General features: G+C 55.6%; 1 protein-coding gene across 5 annotated transcripts in view; it reads left to right on the forward strand.

The window, feature by feature from the left end:
* PASK (PAS domain containing serine/threonine kinase) overlaps positions 1-16,274 on the forward strand; it is a 38,225-nt gene extending 21,951 nt beyond the window's left edge. Inside the window, exons 10-19 of one of the 5 annotated variants that reach the window (XM_032431147.1) lie at positions 1,141-2,639; positions 3,692-3,873; positions 4,240-4,407; positions 7,903-8,028; positions 8,144-8,278; positions 11,224-11,423; positions 13,251-13,397; positions 13,613-13,746; positions 14,859-15,005; positions 15,596-16,274. In XM_032431147.1, coding sequence (XP_032287038.1) covers positions 1,141-2,639; positions 3,692-3,873; positions 4,240-4,407; positions 7,903-8,028; positions 8,144-8,278; positions 11,224-11,423; positions 13,251-13,397; positions 13,613-13,746; positions 14,859-15,005; positions 15,596-15,660 — 2,803 coding nt within the window. In that variant the 3' untranslated portion in view covers positions 15,661-16,274. The other 4 variants (XM_032431298.1, XM_032431220.1, XM_032431476.1 and 1 more) reach the window with 4 other exon arrangements.
* The last annotated feature ends 809 nt before the right edge of the window (positions 16,275-17,083 follow it).

A 17,083-nucleotide genomic window follows, 5' to 3' on the forward strand; every position in this document is an offset into this window, starting at 1 on the left:
GGCCCGACCCTGCACGCCCACCTCGGAGGGGTTACCGCGCTGTCCTTGGCCCGACCCCGCACGCCCACCTCGGAAGGGTTACCCTCACCGCCCTGGGGCCTGACCCCAGGTGCCCACCTCGGAGGGGTTGGCTGTACTGCTTAGAAAGGGGAGTGAGACCTTTCTTTCTCATTCATCTTCTGACCTTGCAGAGGACGTGCTGTTTCCTAGGGGCTGGCACAGGGCTGGTCATTTGCTGGGGTGGCGTGGGGTGAATGGATAGAGATAGAGAGATGTAGCGAGAGACATAGATGATTTTTGCCTGACCTCTATACGCCCCTTGTCCCACCCCTCAGTTTCTCCAGAAAACTGCTGCTGCCCCTCAGGGCCTGGCTAACAGCTCCCTCCTCTGTGGAACCTGACCGTGTGTGGGGTCCTTCTCCCTTGTGCCTCTTTACAAACCTCTGGTCATCAGCACCTCTGCCCCCAGCGAGGCTGGGCCCGGCCACATTCTGTTGGTCTCGGTGCTGGCATTAGGCCTGGGGCTGACCCCAAGCAGGAGCTCAGCGGCATCTGTCATGTGGGGCCACCATGGCCGGGCCTGCTGCAGAGGAGGGGTCTCCACCTAGCGCCCTGGGCTCTGTGATTGCCCTTCGGCTCTGAGGTGGCCTCTCCCTCCGTGGCCTCCACGCTGAGCATGCTTGTGGGCTTGTGTCCCGGCTCTTACGAACCATTTAGCCCCTGCCCCCCATGAGGCCTTGCTCTTGCGGCCCCTCCTTCTTGTGCCAGGCTCGGTTCCCTGTCAGCTGTGACCTCTGATGGTGTTTGTAGCCAGTCACACGTCACCATTGCACGGTGCACAGAACGCACAATCTCTTTCCTTTCTCCCCGCTCCCAGGCACCTTGTGGGTGGGCCAAGGCCGGCTGCATGGCTGTCAGGGAGCCCCACTCACTGCGAAATGAAAATGCTGACCAAAGCCCTGAGGACATGGTCCTGGGTGCTCAGTGCTAAATCATTGCTAAATGACGATTTATTTGTGAGTTGGTCATAGTTTATGGTGTTAAGTGCTTTGTCTGTAATAGAGGGGGATCCATGTGATCTCTCCTTTTGATTCTTCTATGGCCCCTAAATAACTACATCATCCATGTTATAATCCTCAGAGTGGACAGCATCCCAGAAGGAAACCTGCCAGCCCAGGAATGGTCATCACCCGAGGACCAGGGAGACATCCCAGAAGGAAGACCGCCAGCCCAGGAATGGTCGTCACCCGAGGACCAGGGACACATCCCAGAAGGAAGCCCGCCAGCCCAGGAATGGTCGTCACCCGAGGACCAGGGAGACATCCCGGAAGGAAGCCCGCCAGCCCAGGAATGGTCGTCACCCAAGGACCAGGGAGACATCCCGGAAGGAAGCGCACCAGCCCATAGCCAACAGTCATCAGCCGAGGACCAGCCGAATACTCTCTTGGAGAAAGAGGAACCTGCAGCCCCAGAAAGCCTCAGACAGGACCTTGTGGGAAGAAGCGGGTCTCACCCAGTGGACACATGGATGTCTGCTTCCCGTGAAGGATCTGAGGACAGGAGTAGGCACGCTGAAATGTGTAGCCTGCCTGAGGCACACTTGGAGTGGACGAGCTCGAGCAGTGCCCGCAATTCGAACCATCGGGCTGATACCATCATGCCCAAGCCCCATGCCACAGGCCAGCTGGCAGGGGAGGGGCTCCTGATACCCTGCCCTGGATATGGGGGTGAGCAGAGCACGCAGTCGGGAAGCCCCCCCAGGACAGCGCGACTCCCGTTCTCGATGCCTGCGCTGGATGAGCCGGGGGTGGCCGTGGAGAATGACTTCTCAATGCCTGCGCTGGATGAGCCGGGGGTGGCCGTGGAGAATGACCGCGAGGAGCTACCGACGTGCTTCATTAAGGAGCAGCTGTCCGAGTTGAGCCTCGTGGAACCACTGGGTGTCTCTTACACCAAGCTGGCCCCAGCAGAGCGCCCCCAGTTCTCTGCCCCTGTGTCCTTGTGTGACCCGGGAAGCAGGGGCCTGTGCAGCCGAGCGGGCAGCTCCTCGGCCTACTATGCTCTGGCCACAGACCTCCCTGGTGTGCTGGATGCAGTGCAGGCCCAGGAGGCTGATGGGAATTCATTTTCCTGGAACCTCAAGGAACTCTTTTACAATGAATGGACAGATCGAACTTCCTCCAACTGTTCCTGCACCGCGTCTGAGCTTGTGGGGACGCCGTCTCCTTCGCCGGCAGGCTCTGATGTAGACATGAGTGGTCTGCACCGGCGGAGATCAGATGTTCTGGATGACCGAGAACTGTTGCTCCTGACTGGCACTTACTTCGATCTTGGGGAGGCTCGGCAGTTTCGCGAGAGCCGTCTGGGGCCCGATCAAGTAGAGCCCTCCAAGACGTGTCTGGTGTCTTCAGAATACTATGAAGTGAGTGGCAGAGAGAGCCCAGCCTGTGTCCTTCCCACGCTGGGGGCTGGCCCTGCAGATGTGTGCCCATCAGAGGAGCCCAGGCTGAGTTTCCAGGTCACCTCCACACCTGTGAGAGGGGACAGCCCGGCAACATCTGGGGGCACCCGCGTGCAGCAGGAGATCCAGGAGGGGACCTACACCGGCAGCTGCTGCCACCGGGATGGAGCCCAGCTGAGTACGTGTGGGGGGCTGTGCCCTGGAGCCCCGGTAGGAGCACGGCGTGGCCGGGGGCCGGGCCTTCCTCGTCCTGGGGTCTGATGCGGCTGCAACCGCTGAATAGTTTTGGTAGCAACATTAGGGTTCTGTAGTGATAGCTTATCTCTTGAAAATTAGGGTTATAAGTGCTTGTGCCCGGGAAGGGTGCAGCCTGAGGTCCCAGCTGCCTCTACGTCCCTCCTTGGAAGCCACTGCGTGCACCGCGGTTGCCTGGGGCGGCCCCTCCCGTGCTGGGCTTCAGGCCGCTGCGCTGTCGGCTGCGCTTGCTCAGGATCAGGCCCCTTCGCTTGGCCCTTGGAGTTGATTATCTTTGTTGTACTTTGTATTTTCCTAACTTCTTTTTTTTTTTAATATTTTTTTAATCTATTTGACCCAGAGAGAGGGGGAGAGAGGGAGAGAGCAAACACAAGCAGGGGGAGCGGCAGGCAGGGGAGAAGCTGACTCCCCGCCGAGCAGGGAGCCCCCTGCGGAACTGGATCCCAGGACCCCGGGGTCATGACCTGAGCCGAAGGCAGACGCTTCACCGACGGAGCCGCTGGGCGTCCCTGTATTTTCCTAACTTAGCAGATCCGTGTCACATTAGCCAGTTGTGTCCTTACTGCTGATTTCAGAGTGTTGATTACTAAGGCTTTCCCCCTAAACTTGAAAAAGTTATGCAAGTACTATGTTATCTGTAGAAAGACTAGAAAATGCCAACAAAAAGAACACAAAATCACCTGTAAATGCCCCCAAAAGATAACCCCGTCTGTTTTGGCATATACCTTGGAGGCTGTGTAAAAATGCACATGCACTTGCGTGAAACTGTGCCTCGTACGTATGTCCACGTGGGTGGCTGTGGTCAAGGCCGGAGGCAGACTCGGTGCAGGGTTGGGGGTGGGGTTGAATGCGGGTTTCCAGGCTTTTCCCCCCGTCCGAGTGTGGGTGCCCCCGCCCTGCCCCGCGTGGGCGCTCTGGGGGAATGTGCCTTCTTCGCTGTGATGCCATCCTGCTGACCCTGCTTCCCCCACCCAGGTGTGCAGTTTGAGGTGAAGCGGGTGGAACTGCAAGGCTCCGCGACCCTGTTCTGCTGCTGGCTCGTGAAGGACCTGCTGCACAGTGGCCGGGACTCGGCCACGCGCACCCGTCTGCTCCTGGCCAGCCTGCCCAGCTCCAGCCACTCCGTGTGCGAGCTTTCCGGACCCAGCATGGGGGAGGTGGGGCCTGCGCTCAGCTTCTGCCTTGTACCCGCCTCGCGGTGTGGGGAGGGGTCCTGCCTGGCATTTCTCTCTCTCTTTCTCTTGCTTCCTCTGGGATGGGAGGAGGAGCCATCTGGGGCTTTTTCCACCCTGTCTGCTGGTATTGCGGGTAAGTCTGAAGCCATACGTGGGGTTTTAAACCTAAGTTTGCCCCACATACAGGGTGGGTCTCGGCGTGTGTGCCCGTGTGGGTGGATGAGGAGAGCACTTCTCAGGCCAGCCCCCGTGGGGCATGGGGACAGGGGCCGATGACACGAGTCTGCTCGCTGTTCCCTTTCTTTCTTTGGTCACGCGTGGCCCCTTAGGCTCCCGTTTCATCCACAGATGCTCAGAAGCAAGCCCTGGTGCGAGGAGCCCCCCAAGGCTGTGGAGCTGGAGGCGCCGGCAGCCTGGGAGGGCGCGTACTCCCACAAGTACAGCACGCTGAGCCCCCTGGGCAGTGGGGCCTTTGGCTTCGTCTGGACTGCGGTGGACAAGGAGGCCAACAAGGAGGTGCTGTGTCTCTCGAGCCGCGTTCAGTAGTGGGGGCCCCGCTCAGATGCAGCCCCGGCCTCAGTGCCTTTGGGTCTAAACTCTGCGATGGCCGTGACGGAGGAGTCCTCTGTGTAGTGCCAAGCACACGGGCCGGCCCGGGTCGGGGTCTGGCCCTGGAGGGCCCTCCTGGCAGCACACGCGTTCACGCCCGGTCGTCCTGCTCGCCACTTCGGACGCACGCTGGGCTTCACACCGTGTCCTTTCACCCAGAGGCTGATGTCGGGGGTTGACTTTCAGGTTGAGACCTCGCTGCCCTCCTCCCAAGTCCTGTTGGGATTGCATTTGTAATTGAGCGTTTTGTGATTTGAGGGAATCAACGTGGTGACGCTCCTGCTTGTCCCAGCAAATACCGCAAATACCCTGACACTGCCCACGTGTTCCCGAGCCGCCTGCTGAGTTCTGGGGGGCCATGCACGTGTGCGGTCCTCCGACCGCTGTGGGTCTGATCACTTACTGCTGGCCTTTACCAGCTGCATGTGGCGTTAACACATCACATACCTGTGCCGGTCTTCCAGGCTCTAACATGTTTTCAGTGGGTCCTTCGATGTTCTAGGTGCGTGGCCATTCTCCTGCGGGGACGCCAGCTCTGTCTCTCCTTCTCTATGGTCTGTAGCCCACCGGCCTCTGGGACCCGCAGGGCTGTGTTCAGGAGCAGGCGTGCAGCCGGCTCTCCTGCCTGGTCACATCTGAAGATTTTATTTATTTATTTGAGAGAGAGAGAGTGCGCGCACCTGCCCGAGCAGGGGGAGTGGCAGAGGGAGAAGCAGGCTCCCCGCTGAGCAGGGAGCCTGATGCAGGACTCGATCCCAGGACCTCGGGATCGTGATCTGAGCTGAAGGCAGATGCTCAACTGACTGAGCCACCCAGGTGCCCCTCCCCATTCTGTTCTTGATGGAGACCTTCTGCTGGGGATATTTCCTCTTATTTTCAGCTCACTGAAATTATTCTTGAAAAATGAGTGTTGAGTTCTTTCAGATGTCTTTTCAGCATCTGTTGAGATGATCATACCCTGGTTTCCTAACAGCAATCAACTCATATCCGTAGAACCAATCCTCGGTTGTGTTTTAATATTCTTGTAATGCACTGCTGAATTCGGTTTGTTAATATTTTTACTTGGGATTTTTTTTCATTTATATTCATGCATCAGTTTTCTTTCTTTCTTTTTTTTTTTTTTTATGTCAAAGTTACAAGAGGCCTGCAGAGGTGGCAGCGTTTTTGCCCATCAGCGCGTTTGACCATATGTCTGCAGCTGATCCTGTTCCCTTGGCTGCCCTAATTCTTGTCCACCCTCTCTAGTTGTTGCTAGACTTGTCAAAGAATTGTCTGCTTTATTTGTCAAATATTTGTTTTGACTTCTTGTACTTTCTGTGAGTTAATTTGGCTATATTTGCCGCGTGTTGGGCCGTTACCGAGTAACAGGGCGCTTCCCGGGCGCGTCCCTGAGCCCACCTTGGCCGCCTCCTGGAGGCCATGGCTTCTAACTCTCCTGCTGTCATGTGTTCATAGGGGGTTTAATTCTCAAGGTTCTGTTGCTGTCTCTAATCTCCGTGAGGCGGGTCTCATTCTTGGTTGAGTCAGGAACCCGATAGACTACGGGGTTTCTGTAGACCGCCAGACCTAAAGGAAGAAGAAAGAAGCCTGGGAACTCTTCTCTTGGTTTGAAAAGAAACACAGGAGTCTTTTTGTGTCTCAGAGCACAGAGATGCCAGCTTCAGTATTACCAGGCCCACAAATGATCCCGGAAAGCAGCCTTTCAGAATACGGCCCCGCAAGGGAGAGGCCACCGTTGGGGGACTGAGCGAGGTTCTGGAGTCTCAGTCTGCAGGGCACTTGGTGGCGCCACCATCTTCACGTGACCCACGACCTGGGTGTCTTTCCAAGTGTTTAGATCTTTATGTTTCTCTCAGCGTGTTCTGTGGTTTTTGGTGAGTTTCTGAAATCTGCATTATTTCCACATCCGGTTTCTTCCCTTTCTTGTGTCTAATTTTCAATTGCTGGAATATTGGTTATTGATGGACGTGTGGGCGTCACATGTCCTCACACGTATTCTGACTGGTTTGTTTCTCCCCCGTGTTAGTGGCAATCCACGCGGTTCTCTCCGAGCGCATGAGCCCCAGCTCTGTGCCCTCCAGCATGCTTTTGAAAAGCAATCTGATGTTTTTTCTTTCTGAATTTCTTTTAGTCTTTGGACTTCAGAAATTTCCCCAGGATATATTTCTGTGTGTGTGTTCTTTATTCTTGCTTGACACTTGGTAAGACTTTGATCTGAATGTTTAAAGCTTTCTTTACCTTCTGTTCTGTTAATCCTTCTCCTCCTTTCTCGCTCTGTACTTTCCCCCGAAGCCGCCTGTAGGTCTGTGTTGGAGCTCGTGGCAGGCTTCTCGCCTCCTTGAACCCGGCAGAGGGACCGGTGGTGCGCACTTCCGCCTCCAGCCGCAGCCTCTGCGTCTCCCCACCTCGGGACGTCAGCCTTGCTGCCCTCCTCCTCTTGCCTTCTGTCATGTGTCTCCTCTGGCCTGTGGACTCACGGGGCCCTCTCTTTGCACGATCTTCAGGAGTTGACCACTGGTCAGCATTGATGGCTGGCGCTAAGCCATCACCCTTTTCTCGTGGTCACTGTGAGCCTGACTGGGCGCTGCAGGCGCTCCTCCCTGCCCCTCCTGCCTCGGTGCTGGCCGACTGCCTGCACCCCCGTGCTGCCCACCTGTGCGCGCTCCCCTCCCGCTGCCCTGCTGCCCCTCGGGCGGGCCCCTCTTCCCTGCTCGCCTGATCTACAGTACACGCCGTGTGTTGGCTGCCCTCCCCCCGCCCGCGGACGATGAGCTCATCAGCGGGGCTTGTGGGTCATCTTGTGGGGTCTCAAGCTGAAGCGTGGGGAGGGCCTGGCCTGCAGTCCCTGCTCACTGTGTGCCTCTCGGCCACGTGCCCGGCCCTCCCTGACAGCACGTGCTCTGCTGAGTGGCTCACGGTGCTCGTGTCCCCGACGCACGGCGTCTCCGCCCTATGACACCCCCCGTCGTCCTGGGCAGTGATGTGTTTCTCTGTGTTTGCCTGTGTCCGTTGGTCTTGCCGGGCTCCCCTTAGCTCCCAGCTGATGTGGGTGACGGCCTTGATCTGTGTTTTCCAGTTCTCGGGCTGCCTCTTTCATTTCCTCTGTCAGGGCACCAGTCCTCGGTTGTGACATGGGGGTGCTCCAAGGGCTCGGGCCCGGTTCGCGGCCCCTCCACCATGCCTTCGGTCTCCTCGGCCTTGTGGGCAGCTGCTGCGGCGCCTCTCTGCCCCTCGTGCTGTGTGTGGGGCGGGGGTGCTCCTGGGCTGCTTCTCTCCCATCCCTGGGAGTCAGGGGAGGCACACGTGGGGGTTGCGTCTGCGCTGAGCGAGCAGCGGGCGCCACGTTCGAACGGATGCTGGAGGCACGCTGGTGGTTACTTCTCCCCTCTGTCTTCTTCTTAGGTGGTGGTGAAGTTTATTAAGAAGGAGAAGGTTTTGGAAGATTGTTGGATCGAGGATCCCAAACTTGGAAAAGTTACTTTAGAGATTGCAATTCTGTCCAGGGTGGACCACGCCAATATCATCAAGGTGGAGTGCCGTCTCTCATTTAGTGGTGCCCTGACGTCACTCACGTGAGAAGTTGTTAAATATGTTGTGCTGAGGGCATCTCAGCAGGCCCAGACCTGACTTTGTCTTTTTCCAGGTGTTGGACGTGTTTGAAAACCAAGGGTTCTTTCAGCTTGTGATGGAGAAGCACGGCTCTGGCCTGGACCTCTTTGCATTCATTGACTGCCATCCCAGCCTTGACGAGCCCCTGGCAAGTTACATCTTCCGACAAGTGAGCAGGACAGAGCCATGCTGGGGAGATCCTGGGCTTGGGCATGGGGTCCCGAGGCTGCAGGGTTGCGTGGTTCACACACACTTCTCTCCGTGAGCGAGGGTCTAGCCTTCAGAGTTTGGATTTTATGGAGTAAGGTATATATTAAGATATGCGTGGGAGGCCAGATGCCATCCTGGACTGATGGGGGAAGTATGTTTAATGATTCAAGTTTTTTTATGTTCATACAGTATCCACACCAGTTGCAAAACTTAGCCGACAAAGCTCTCAGGTTAGGCTTTGAGGCCTGTGCATCTGACCTGAGCCATCTCTCTGCAGGGAACCATTGCTCATCTGTGGGCAGGGATCAGTATAGGGCTGACGAGGGAAGGCTGGTAAGTCAGAGAGAGCCTCTGAGGCGCTCACTCTGTGTGGCGCGGTCCTGCACACAGGAAGGGCTCAGTAGATGGTAGCTGTCCAGTTAATTGAGTAAAGTAAAGGTTGAGATTCTAGCAATCTCATTTCACAGTATGTATTTTGGTCTCTTTACTGTCTGTTTACGTGTTGATCTTGTCCATTTATTATTTTGCTGGAATGGGAGAGTGATGAGCAAAATAGGCGTCCTGGGAGACTCTAGAGAGGTTGGGTAGGGGGTGGAGGGGACCAAGTCGTTCCTGTTTTGAGTTTTTAGGAGAAGGTGATGGTTTCATCCTAGACTATTCCTAGCTCCCTGGAAACAATGGAGAAATACCTAGGAAGGGGATAGAACTGTTCCCAGATTTGCTCACTGATTGTTTCCTGATGAGGACTCCATGTCTAATGCCAGTTTTCATAAGTTGAGATTTCTTACTCAGAGCTATAAATTCCCAGAAGCTACTGGATTTCTGATATTAGGTTTCTCAGGCACCTCCCTGTAAGTTTTGGGCATCATGGTTCTGCTCAAAGACTGTCCCCTCCCTCTTTCTGTGTTGCAAGATTATAGACCCATCTACTGTAATGCATGGCAAAAATTTGTTTCTGAAATCTTCATGGCAAGCAGACTGTATAACAAGAGCCACTTGTTAAAAGCTGCCGTTTCTCAGTTGTTAATTCTGGGGCCATTGATTTGGTAATTATAGTGTCCCATACTTCATAATTTTGCAAGAAGTATCTATAGCCCCTCTGTAAATTTATATACGTAAGTGCTATCATATGTAAATAGGGACTTGCAATTTTATAGAAAAACATCATCCTACGCCAGAGTCTATAATACAGGGCCATTTACCAGCAAACTGCTGCCTGCTCAGCTCCGAGTGCCTCAGGCCGCTAACAGACCAGCCCTCCCGTGCAGCCAGGGCGCTGGCCTGCGGGAGGAGTGGCTTCTCTGCCCGGGCTCAGGTTCTCTTCAGACCTTTGTGGTGAATCCCTTGCTACGAATTAATAAACCTCCATGAAACTTTCCACATTCCAATGAATACACGGCTTCTGTTCCCAGCTGGGAACATGTGTGCGTGTGTGTGTATGTACACACGGATGTATCTGTGTGTACACACGTGTGAGTGTGTGGGTGTGCACACGTGTGTATCTGTGCGCATGCATGGGTGTATGTAAATGTGTATAGATCAGAATGCAGATATGTGTATGTTTGCATATATGTGCATATAAATACGTATTTACAAGTTGTAAGTTAATTGGGCACAGTTAACCCACCATTAACTATAGCCTCTGATTCAAGGGTATTCATTTGTAGATAGAAAATTGTCTATAATCAAAATGGCTATGTCCATGAAGACACTAAGTTGATTGGTATAATTGGTGTCTAAATTGTGAATGCAGTCAGAAACTTTACTTATCTTATTTAAACTTAATTGAAAGCTTCCTTTGGTTCATGTCTGTCATCGGATGTGTGGTGTAGGCTCCTCCCGACAGCAGGTCACAATAGTCACTGTTCCCTTCCAGAGTGGAGACTGGTGCACTTGATTTGCTGGAACAAAGCCCATCTCCAGGGGAATTACTTTACGTGCACATGGATGAGAATCCTGCACACGTTGGGGCCGGCGTGGCCGACGCCCGGGGCTGCCCTCTGAGAAGCTGCTAGAGCCCCGAGGTGGGGGTTTGGAGATTTGGCTCTGCTCTCAGTCCTGCCCCTAACCGCGGCGTGAACTCTGGGCAAGGCTTTCCTTCCATGTGAACCGAAGACACTCAGTCTTTCTCTAGGGCCGCCTGCCATTTCACGCCCAAACCACGTGTCTCTGTAGCTTCTGCTTGTGGTCGGTCTGCCCTTCCTTCCGAGATTGTCACGTTGTGTGTTGTGGGGTGAGTGACGCTTGTCTGTAGCACACGAAGAGAACCTGAGAATCACGTATTTGTGCTGGGGGACGAGGGGGGTGTTAGAGGGCACGGAGCATCAGTTATACCAGACGAAGTCCTGTTTCACAGCTAACGATGGTGTGTTGTATACTTAACAATGTGCTGAGTGTCTGTATCGCTGATAATGAGAATTAGGACTTTTTTTTAAAGATTTTATTTATTTATTTGAGAGAATAAGAGAGAGAGAGACAGAGAGCATGAGCAGGGGGAGTGGGAGAGGGAGAAGCAGGCTCCCCGCTGACAGGGAGCCCAATGCGGGGCTCGATCCCAGGACCCCGGGATCATGACCTGAGCCGAAGTCGGACGCTTAACCGACTGAGCCACCCAGGCGCCCGAGAATAATGACATTTTAAAGAGGAATTCCGTACTGGCTGGTGCTGCTGCTGGTGGGTGAAGCAGGCCAGCCACGCCGAGCACCCCGCCTGGACCTGCGCCTCCCCCGCTGAGCTGGATTGGGTCTGCACGTCCAGGGTTCTTTCCTGCCACTAGTTCATTAGCAATTAGACAAGAGGTGTTTTTCTTTGTTGTTTTGTCTTGTTTTCGAGTTAGTCCTTATTTTAGATGCGTGTTTTACTGGAATTGCTTTCTTCAAAAGTCCCTGTGCCCCCTGATTGCAGCTGGTGGCGGCGGTGGGGTACCTGCGCTCGAAGAGCATCATTCACCGGGACATCAAGGATGAGAACATCGTGATCGCGGAGGACTTCACCATCAAGCTGATCGACTTCGGCTCCGCCGCCTACTTGGAGAAGGGCAGGCTGTTTCATACGTTCTGTGGGACGATCGAGTACTGCGCACCCGAAGTCCTCATGGGAAACCCGTACGTATGGCACTGCACCGGGGCCTGACCGCACGTCTGTCGTCGCAACCCGGGACCACTTGGAGTTTAGGCGGGAAAACGGTTTCCATTTGTGCCTCTTCGTGACAAGGCTGCTGAGTAATGACAATGACGTAGGTCTTGGTCCTAAGCGGGCAGGCAGGCAAAGGTCGGTGGGTTAAGGGAAGGGGGGCCGTGGCCACCGTGCTTTGTTGTGTTACGTTCTCAACTTCTCTGTGTGTTTGGAGTTTTACGTAATTAGAGGTTGAGAATGAGATGAAAGATCAAGATAGGAGTCCCAAAAGTTGAGACTCTTCAAGTGGATGGAGAGGGTTTCTCTTCAGTTGGGTTTAGTCATTGTGATGACAGACATAATGGCCTATTGAGGAACAGATGGGCGGGCTGGCCGTATGTGACGTCCAGCATTGAAGGCACTAATGCCGAGGACCTGCGTTGGTCCGGGGCCTGGCTGGTCCTCCGCCTCCTGCCGGGGCGATGGTCTGTCCCTGCCCTGGAGCCTGTGGGCTGCCGGGGGGCCTGGGCAGTGCTCAGGAAACCCTTCTCCTGTCACTTCTGTGCACACCCAGAGCCACCAGACAGGATGAAATATTGAAGGGGGTTAGTCCAGGAAGGACCTTGGAGTTTCTTTGAAGATGTAATTTGATCACCCTGGTGCCCCCCGGTGCTTTGTTGGCTGCTGTCTCGTCCCATGGTGGCCACTGGAGTTGGAGGGGGCTGCGTGACCACGGGACCCTGACACGTGCTCTGTGGCTTGTCTGCCCCCCGCCCCACCTCCTGCGGCCAGGCTGGGAAGCTCCCACGGGGGAGTGCAGGGCAGTGGCGCACCTCGGTGCTTCTCAGGGACCTCCGGCCCTCCCCAGGGCATTCCACCTTCTCCTGGAGCCCCTGCCCTGCAGCACTCCTGCTCCCTCCTCTTTGGCCTGCAGGTGCCCTCCTATGAGCTCCTTGGTCCCCCCCCCCCATGTCACTGCACCTGTGGTTTTCCGGGCTCTGATTCTAGACCCCTCCTCAGGAACTCTGCTTCCTCCCTCATCGTTTCTCCCCTCTTCTGCTCCAGGGGACAGCAGACTGTGGCCCTTGACCAAACCTGGCCCACCACTGGGTTTTATGAATGAAGTTTCTCGGAACGCAGCCGTGTTTGTCAGCCTCTGTGGCCTCTGGCTGCTTTGGTGCGGCCGTGGGGGTGTCGTCGTGGCGACGGGGTCATGTGGCCCACAGGCCCAAAATGTTTCTCTTTGGCGCTTTACAGAAACAGTGCTGTCACTGTTGTACTTCAGTGGATTTTCGCTTTGCTCTCCAGTGTTCTTGAAACCGCTCTTTCTGAAACAACACGAAAATACCGAGTATTGAATGGGGTTTTCTCGCCCCGGCTTGTGCAGTCTCTCATCCCGCACTTTCCTGACGTCTGTCCTCCTGACCCTCCCAGCGTCCAGCGCCCCCATCCTGGTCTTCGGCCTCCTGCTGTCCTGGACCCTCTCCGCGCTCACCAGTGTCTCCTAGCCATGTTGTCTGACTCCGTGGCCCCTGCTGTCTGGCCCGGAGCTGAGTGGGCAGCTTGGCCGCAGCTCCACACCTTCTGTGTACGTGCGGGTGCCGTTTCTCAGGCCGGCTGTGGGGTTTAGGGTTGGAGCACGTAAAATGCCTGACAGAGCGCTGGCATCTCAGGGTGCCGGTGAACGGAAGCTGGGTGAGGTCCATCCTTACAACGACAAAGCATGGCAGTGGGGCACCATCGTCCCCTGGCCTCCAGCCTGTTGCCCGGTTGGCCCAGCCTGGACCCCTCTGCCTCCCCCTTCACACTCTGTCTAGGTCACCGCTGTCGCCTTGGCCCTCCTTCTGCTTCTGTGTGGACTGGAGCCTCCACTCTGTCCGCTGTGCCTTCTCCCCACCTCCTCCAGGAAGCCCCCCACCAGGAGGTGCTCTGCCCTCTTGTGCCGCACACCCTCTTATCTCATGGTGGGCATCTCTCAGCTGCCTGGACATGAAGTTTTGCTTTTCTTTTCCCTCCCCAGCGTGTGGCTGGAGCATGGCTGGCTGGGGCAGAGGTGCTGGGATGGAAGGCGTAGTCGAGGAGGGCTGCAGGACATGCTGGGGGCCACTGTCGGGGGCTGCGTGTGGAGTGGGCTGAGCCCCGGCACGCCCCGAATGCTGCCGCCACCTCCCCCTTGCAGGTACAGGGGGCCGGAGCTGGAGATGTGGTCGCTGGGGGTCACGCTGTACACGCTGATCTTTGAGGAGAACCCCTTCTGCGAGCTGGAGGAGACCATGGAGGCCATGATCCACCCCCCGTACCTGGTGTCAGAAGGTGAGGGCGCCCGGTCCCCCACCTCGAGCACAGCTGTGCTGACGGCCTCATTGCTTTCTTCCCATTCGTCAAACACTGATCTGAACAGAAGTGTAACTTGAATGTGACTAAACCCTCATGTAAATTTTTTTTTAAAGATTTTATTTATTTATTTGAGAGAGAGAGAGAAAGCCCGTGAGCACAAGTGGGGGGAAGAGCAGAGGGAGAGGGAGAAGCAGGCTTCCCGCGGAGCAGGGAGCCTGACGTGAGGCTCGATCCCAGGACCCTGGGATCATGACCTGAGCCGAAAGCAGATGCTTAACCGACTGAGCCACCCAGGCGCCCCTGGTCTCTCTTCTTCTTACAACGGCACTAATCCCATCGTGGAGCCCTACCTTCATGACCTCAGGTGACCCTGATCACCTCCCAGGGGCCACTGGGGGTTAGGGCTTCACCATAGGGGCGGGGGAAGACGTGGAGATAGTTTGGTCCGTAGCAGCCTAGAAGAGGACTTTTAGAGCTTTGCTGAGGTTCTGGGTTCCCATGAGCCATGCTTCTTGCAGCATGCTGTTCTCCCACAAACCGTTCCACGTGCTCTCTCACTGCATTCTCAAGACGCTCCTCTGGGATGGTGAGGCTCAGAGCATCGTGGTTGAGGAGACACCCATATTGTTACAGGAAATGGGACCCAAATCTAGACCCAAGGCTGGGGCTCTTCTCAGAGCCCGTGCTTCCTTCTGGGGGGGGATGATGCAGGGCTCGCCTGCGGCCGCCTCCCCCCACTTTCATCACACGAGCCCTGTGTCATTCGAGGCTCTGCATGGCCAGAGCCCCGAGAACAGGCTGAGCTCCAGAAGCTCTGCATGTAGGTTAGGTGAGCGAGGTGGGGTCCTGAACCCCACGCTTTCGTTTCAGAGGGGACGAGCATATCCCGCAGCTTGTCTCTGGGAGTAGCTGGGCCCGTGTGCCCAAACCCCCAGCTTCTTGTCAGTGGAGGTTTCCTGGGCCAGTCAGAGGTGCTCATGGTGGGCAGACCCAGGACCCGCAGTTTGAGACCTGTTCTACTTGGGCCCACCCCCGACCCACCATCGGTCTTCTGGCCACATGCCTAGGGTGGGTCTTTATGTCTCCAGATCTCATGAACCTCATGTCTGGGCTGCTGCAGCCTGTCCCCGAGCAGCGCACCACCCTGGAGAAGCTGGTGACAGACCCCTGGGTGACACAGCCCGTGAATCTTGCTAACTACACCTGGGATGAGGTGTGTTGCATGAACAAGCCAGGTGAGAGGCATGACCTGTGTGCCAAGAAGGCAAGGAGGTTCCCCAGGCTGCCTTCCTGGGTCTGGGGAAGAGGGGGCTCCCTCCTCCATGCTGTCCGACACCAACGTCAGGGCCTGTAGCTGGCTTATCACCTGTGCAACAAATGGGGCCTGATTCTGTTCCAGAGGCCCCTGAACACCACTGGAGCCTTGGAAGGTGGCTGAGCACCCAGGGGAGCCCCTGACAAGGAGGCATCCACAGGAGGGGCTAGGGGCAGGGGGCAGAGGGTTTGAGAGCAGCTGGCGGTGGCCTGAGCCAGCTGAAGGGGAGGGTGAGGCTGCAGATGGCGAGTGGGGTGCTCTGAGGGGACCCGGGGGCCCTGGCTCTTCCGATGAGGCTCCTGGCTGCAGAGCTGGGCGGCAGCAGCCCAGGGCATCTGGTCACTGCTGCTCAGAGCGGGCGGACCTAGCTGGTGTTGGCGGCCCCAGGCATAGACTTGCCGCAGCTCAAGGGTCCCGCTGATGTCTTTTGTTCTAGGAATTCTACCAGAGAGAAGCAAGTGTCTCAGGATCTTGTGTTAACACCTGATACCATGTCTTCTTCTTTCTCAGAAAGCGAAGCTCTGTCCGGTGTGAGCCTGGAGGCTGAGAGCAGGTGCACCAGGGAAGTGGCGTGAGCTCTGGAGCCCTGCGGGGCCTTGTGCCCCAGGGGAGGCCCCTGATGAGCCAACTCCAGCTCCCTGCTGCTCTCTCGGGAGCAGGTTGTTTTCAGGCCCCATCCAGTCAGAGAAAGTAAATTCTCAAGCATTAGGCCCAATTCACCTTCTAAAAACTCCTATGCAAGTTTGAGAAATGCTAGAACAAAAGCCAGTGGTGCTACAAGATTCTAGGGTTATAAATAGACTTGGAATTCATTTTTCACATGACCTTGAATAAGCATGCTAGCGTTTGGTTGAATTTTGTGCTATGAAAGGGCTTTAATCTTCCTGATGTTGTATATATGCATGTATTTGTTTCCTCTGACTTGACATGTGCTCATCTGATGTGTGGAGTTGGTAGAACTGGTTAGTCAGAGACCAGACTATTTCATTAACTTATTTTTTGAACACATCCGAATTAAAGCAATTTTGTAGTGAGCCATGATCTGGACTTGGACTGACTGAATTCTTCCACGATGCCGGCGTGGGGAGTGTTTCATTGCTTTACTTTTGTTTGTGTACCCCGACATGCCCCTGCTGGAGAGGGGCTCAGCCTCCATCCGTGGGGGGGTCCCTCCCCTGGGTGGGCCCAGACCCGCAGCTTGTTCAGTCTAAGGGGGCCGGGGAGGGGCCAGCTGTTGTCAGGCATGTCCCTTCTCCCCTGCACGCCGCTCTAGCCCACCGTCCGTCTGGGCCCTGCTGTCACCCAGACTCCCTCCCAGCACTCCCCAGACATCCAGCCCCAGCCCCACGTCTGCAATGGGTGTCCAGCCTGCCTACTTCCCATCTGGTTCAGGTGCCCGGGGGTCTCTCGCACACTTAGATGGCTCCACCCCTCCAGGCTCCAACCCACCCCCTCTGAAACAGAATCAAGGAGCTCAGTGAGCATGCGCAAAGCAGCCTTTATTCTATCTGTGTTGGAGGGGAGGGGGTGGTTAGGAGTAAGAGGGAAACCTTTTATTCTTTTCCTTGCTAAGATGGCAAGAAGAAAAAAAAACCCAAGACACCCCCCCACCTTTCCACCACATCATCACTTTCTGCAGGTTGTAGGCTCCTGCTGAGTCCTCAGGAAGATGCTCAGGGGTCGCCCAGCTTTGGTAAAGTTCTGTGCTCGTTTTCCACTGTTCATTTAGGGAGCACTCAGCTGCCTTTTAATATCTCACGACGCCAGGATAGCAGTTGAGTTAATTCTTAACCTTGAGGATAGGGGATATTGCCATCCCCTTCCTTTAGAAAGTGCTGCCTGAGTCCCTGCCCTCAGCAGAGACTGACTGACATGGGGAGGGGGAGGGATGGCAGAGGCATGGTTTTTAGGAGTACACTTTTTAAAGTGTGTAATAAGAAGTGACCTTTACGCTTCAGAATTCAGATGAATTTCTTGATATTTTAAGAATTCTTTTCC

This window comes from Phoca vitulina, unplaced genomic scaffold (genome assembly GCF_004348235.1).
Source record: "Phoca vitulina isolate PV1807 unplaced genomic scaffold, GSC_HSeal_1.0 scaffold1, whole genome shotgun sequence".
In the NCBI taxonomy this organism is placed as follows: domain Eukaryota; kingdom Metazoa; phylum Chordata; class Mammalia; order Carnivora; family Phocidae; genus Phoca; species Phoca vitulina.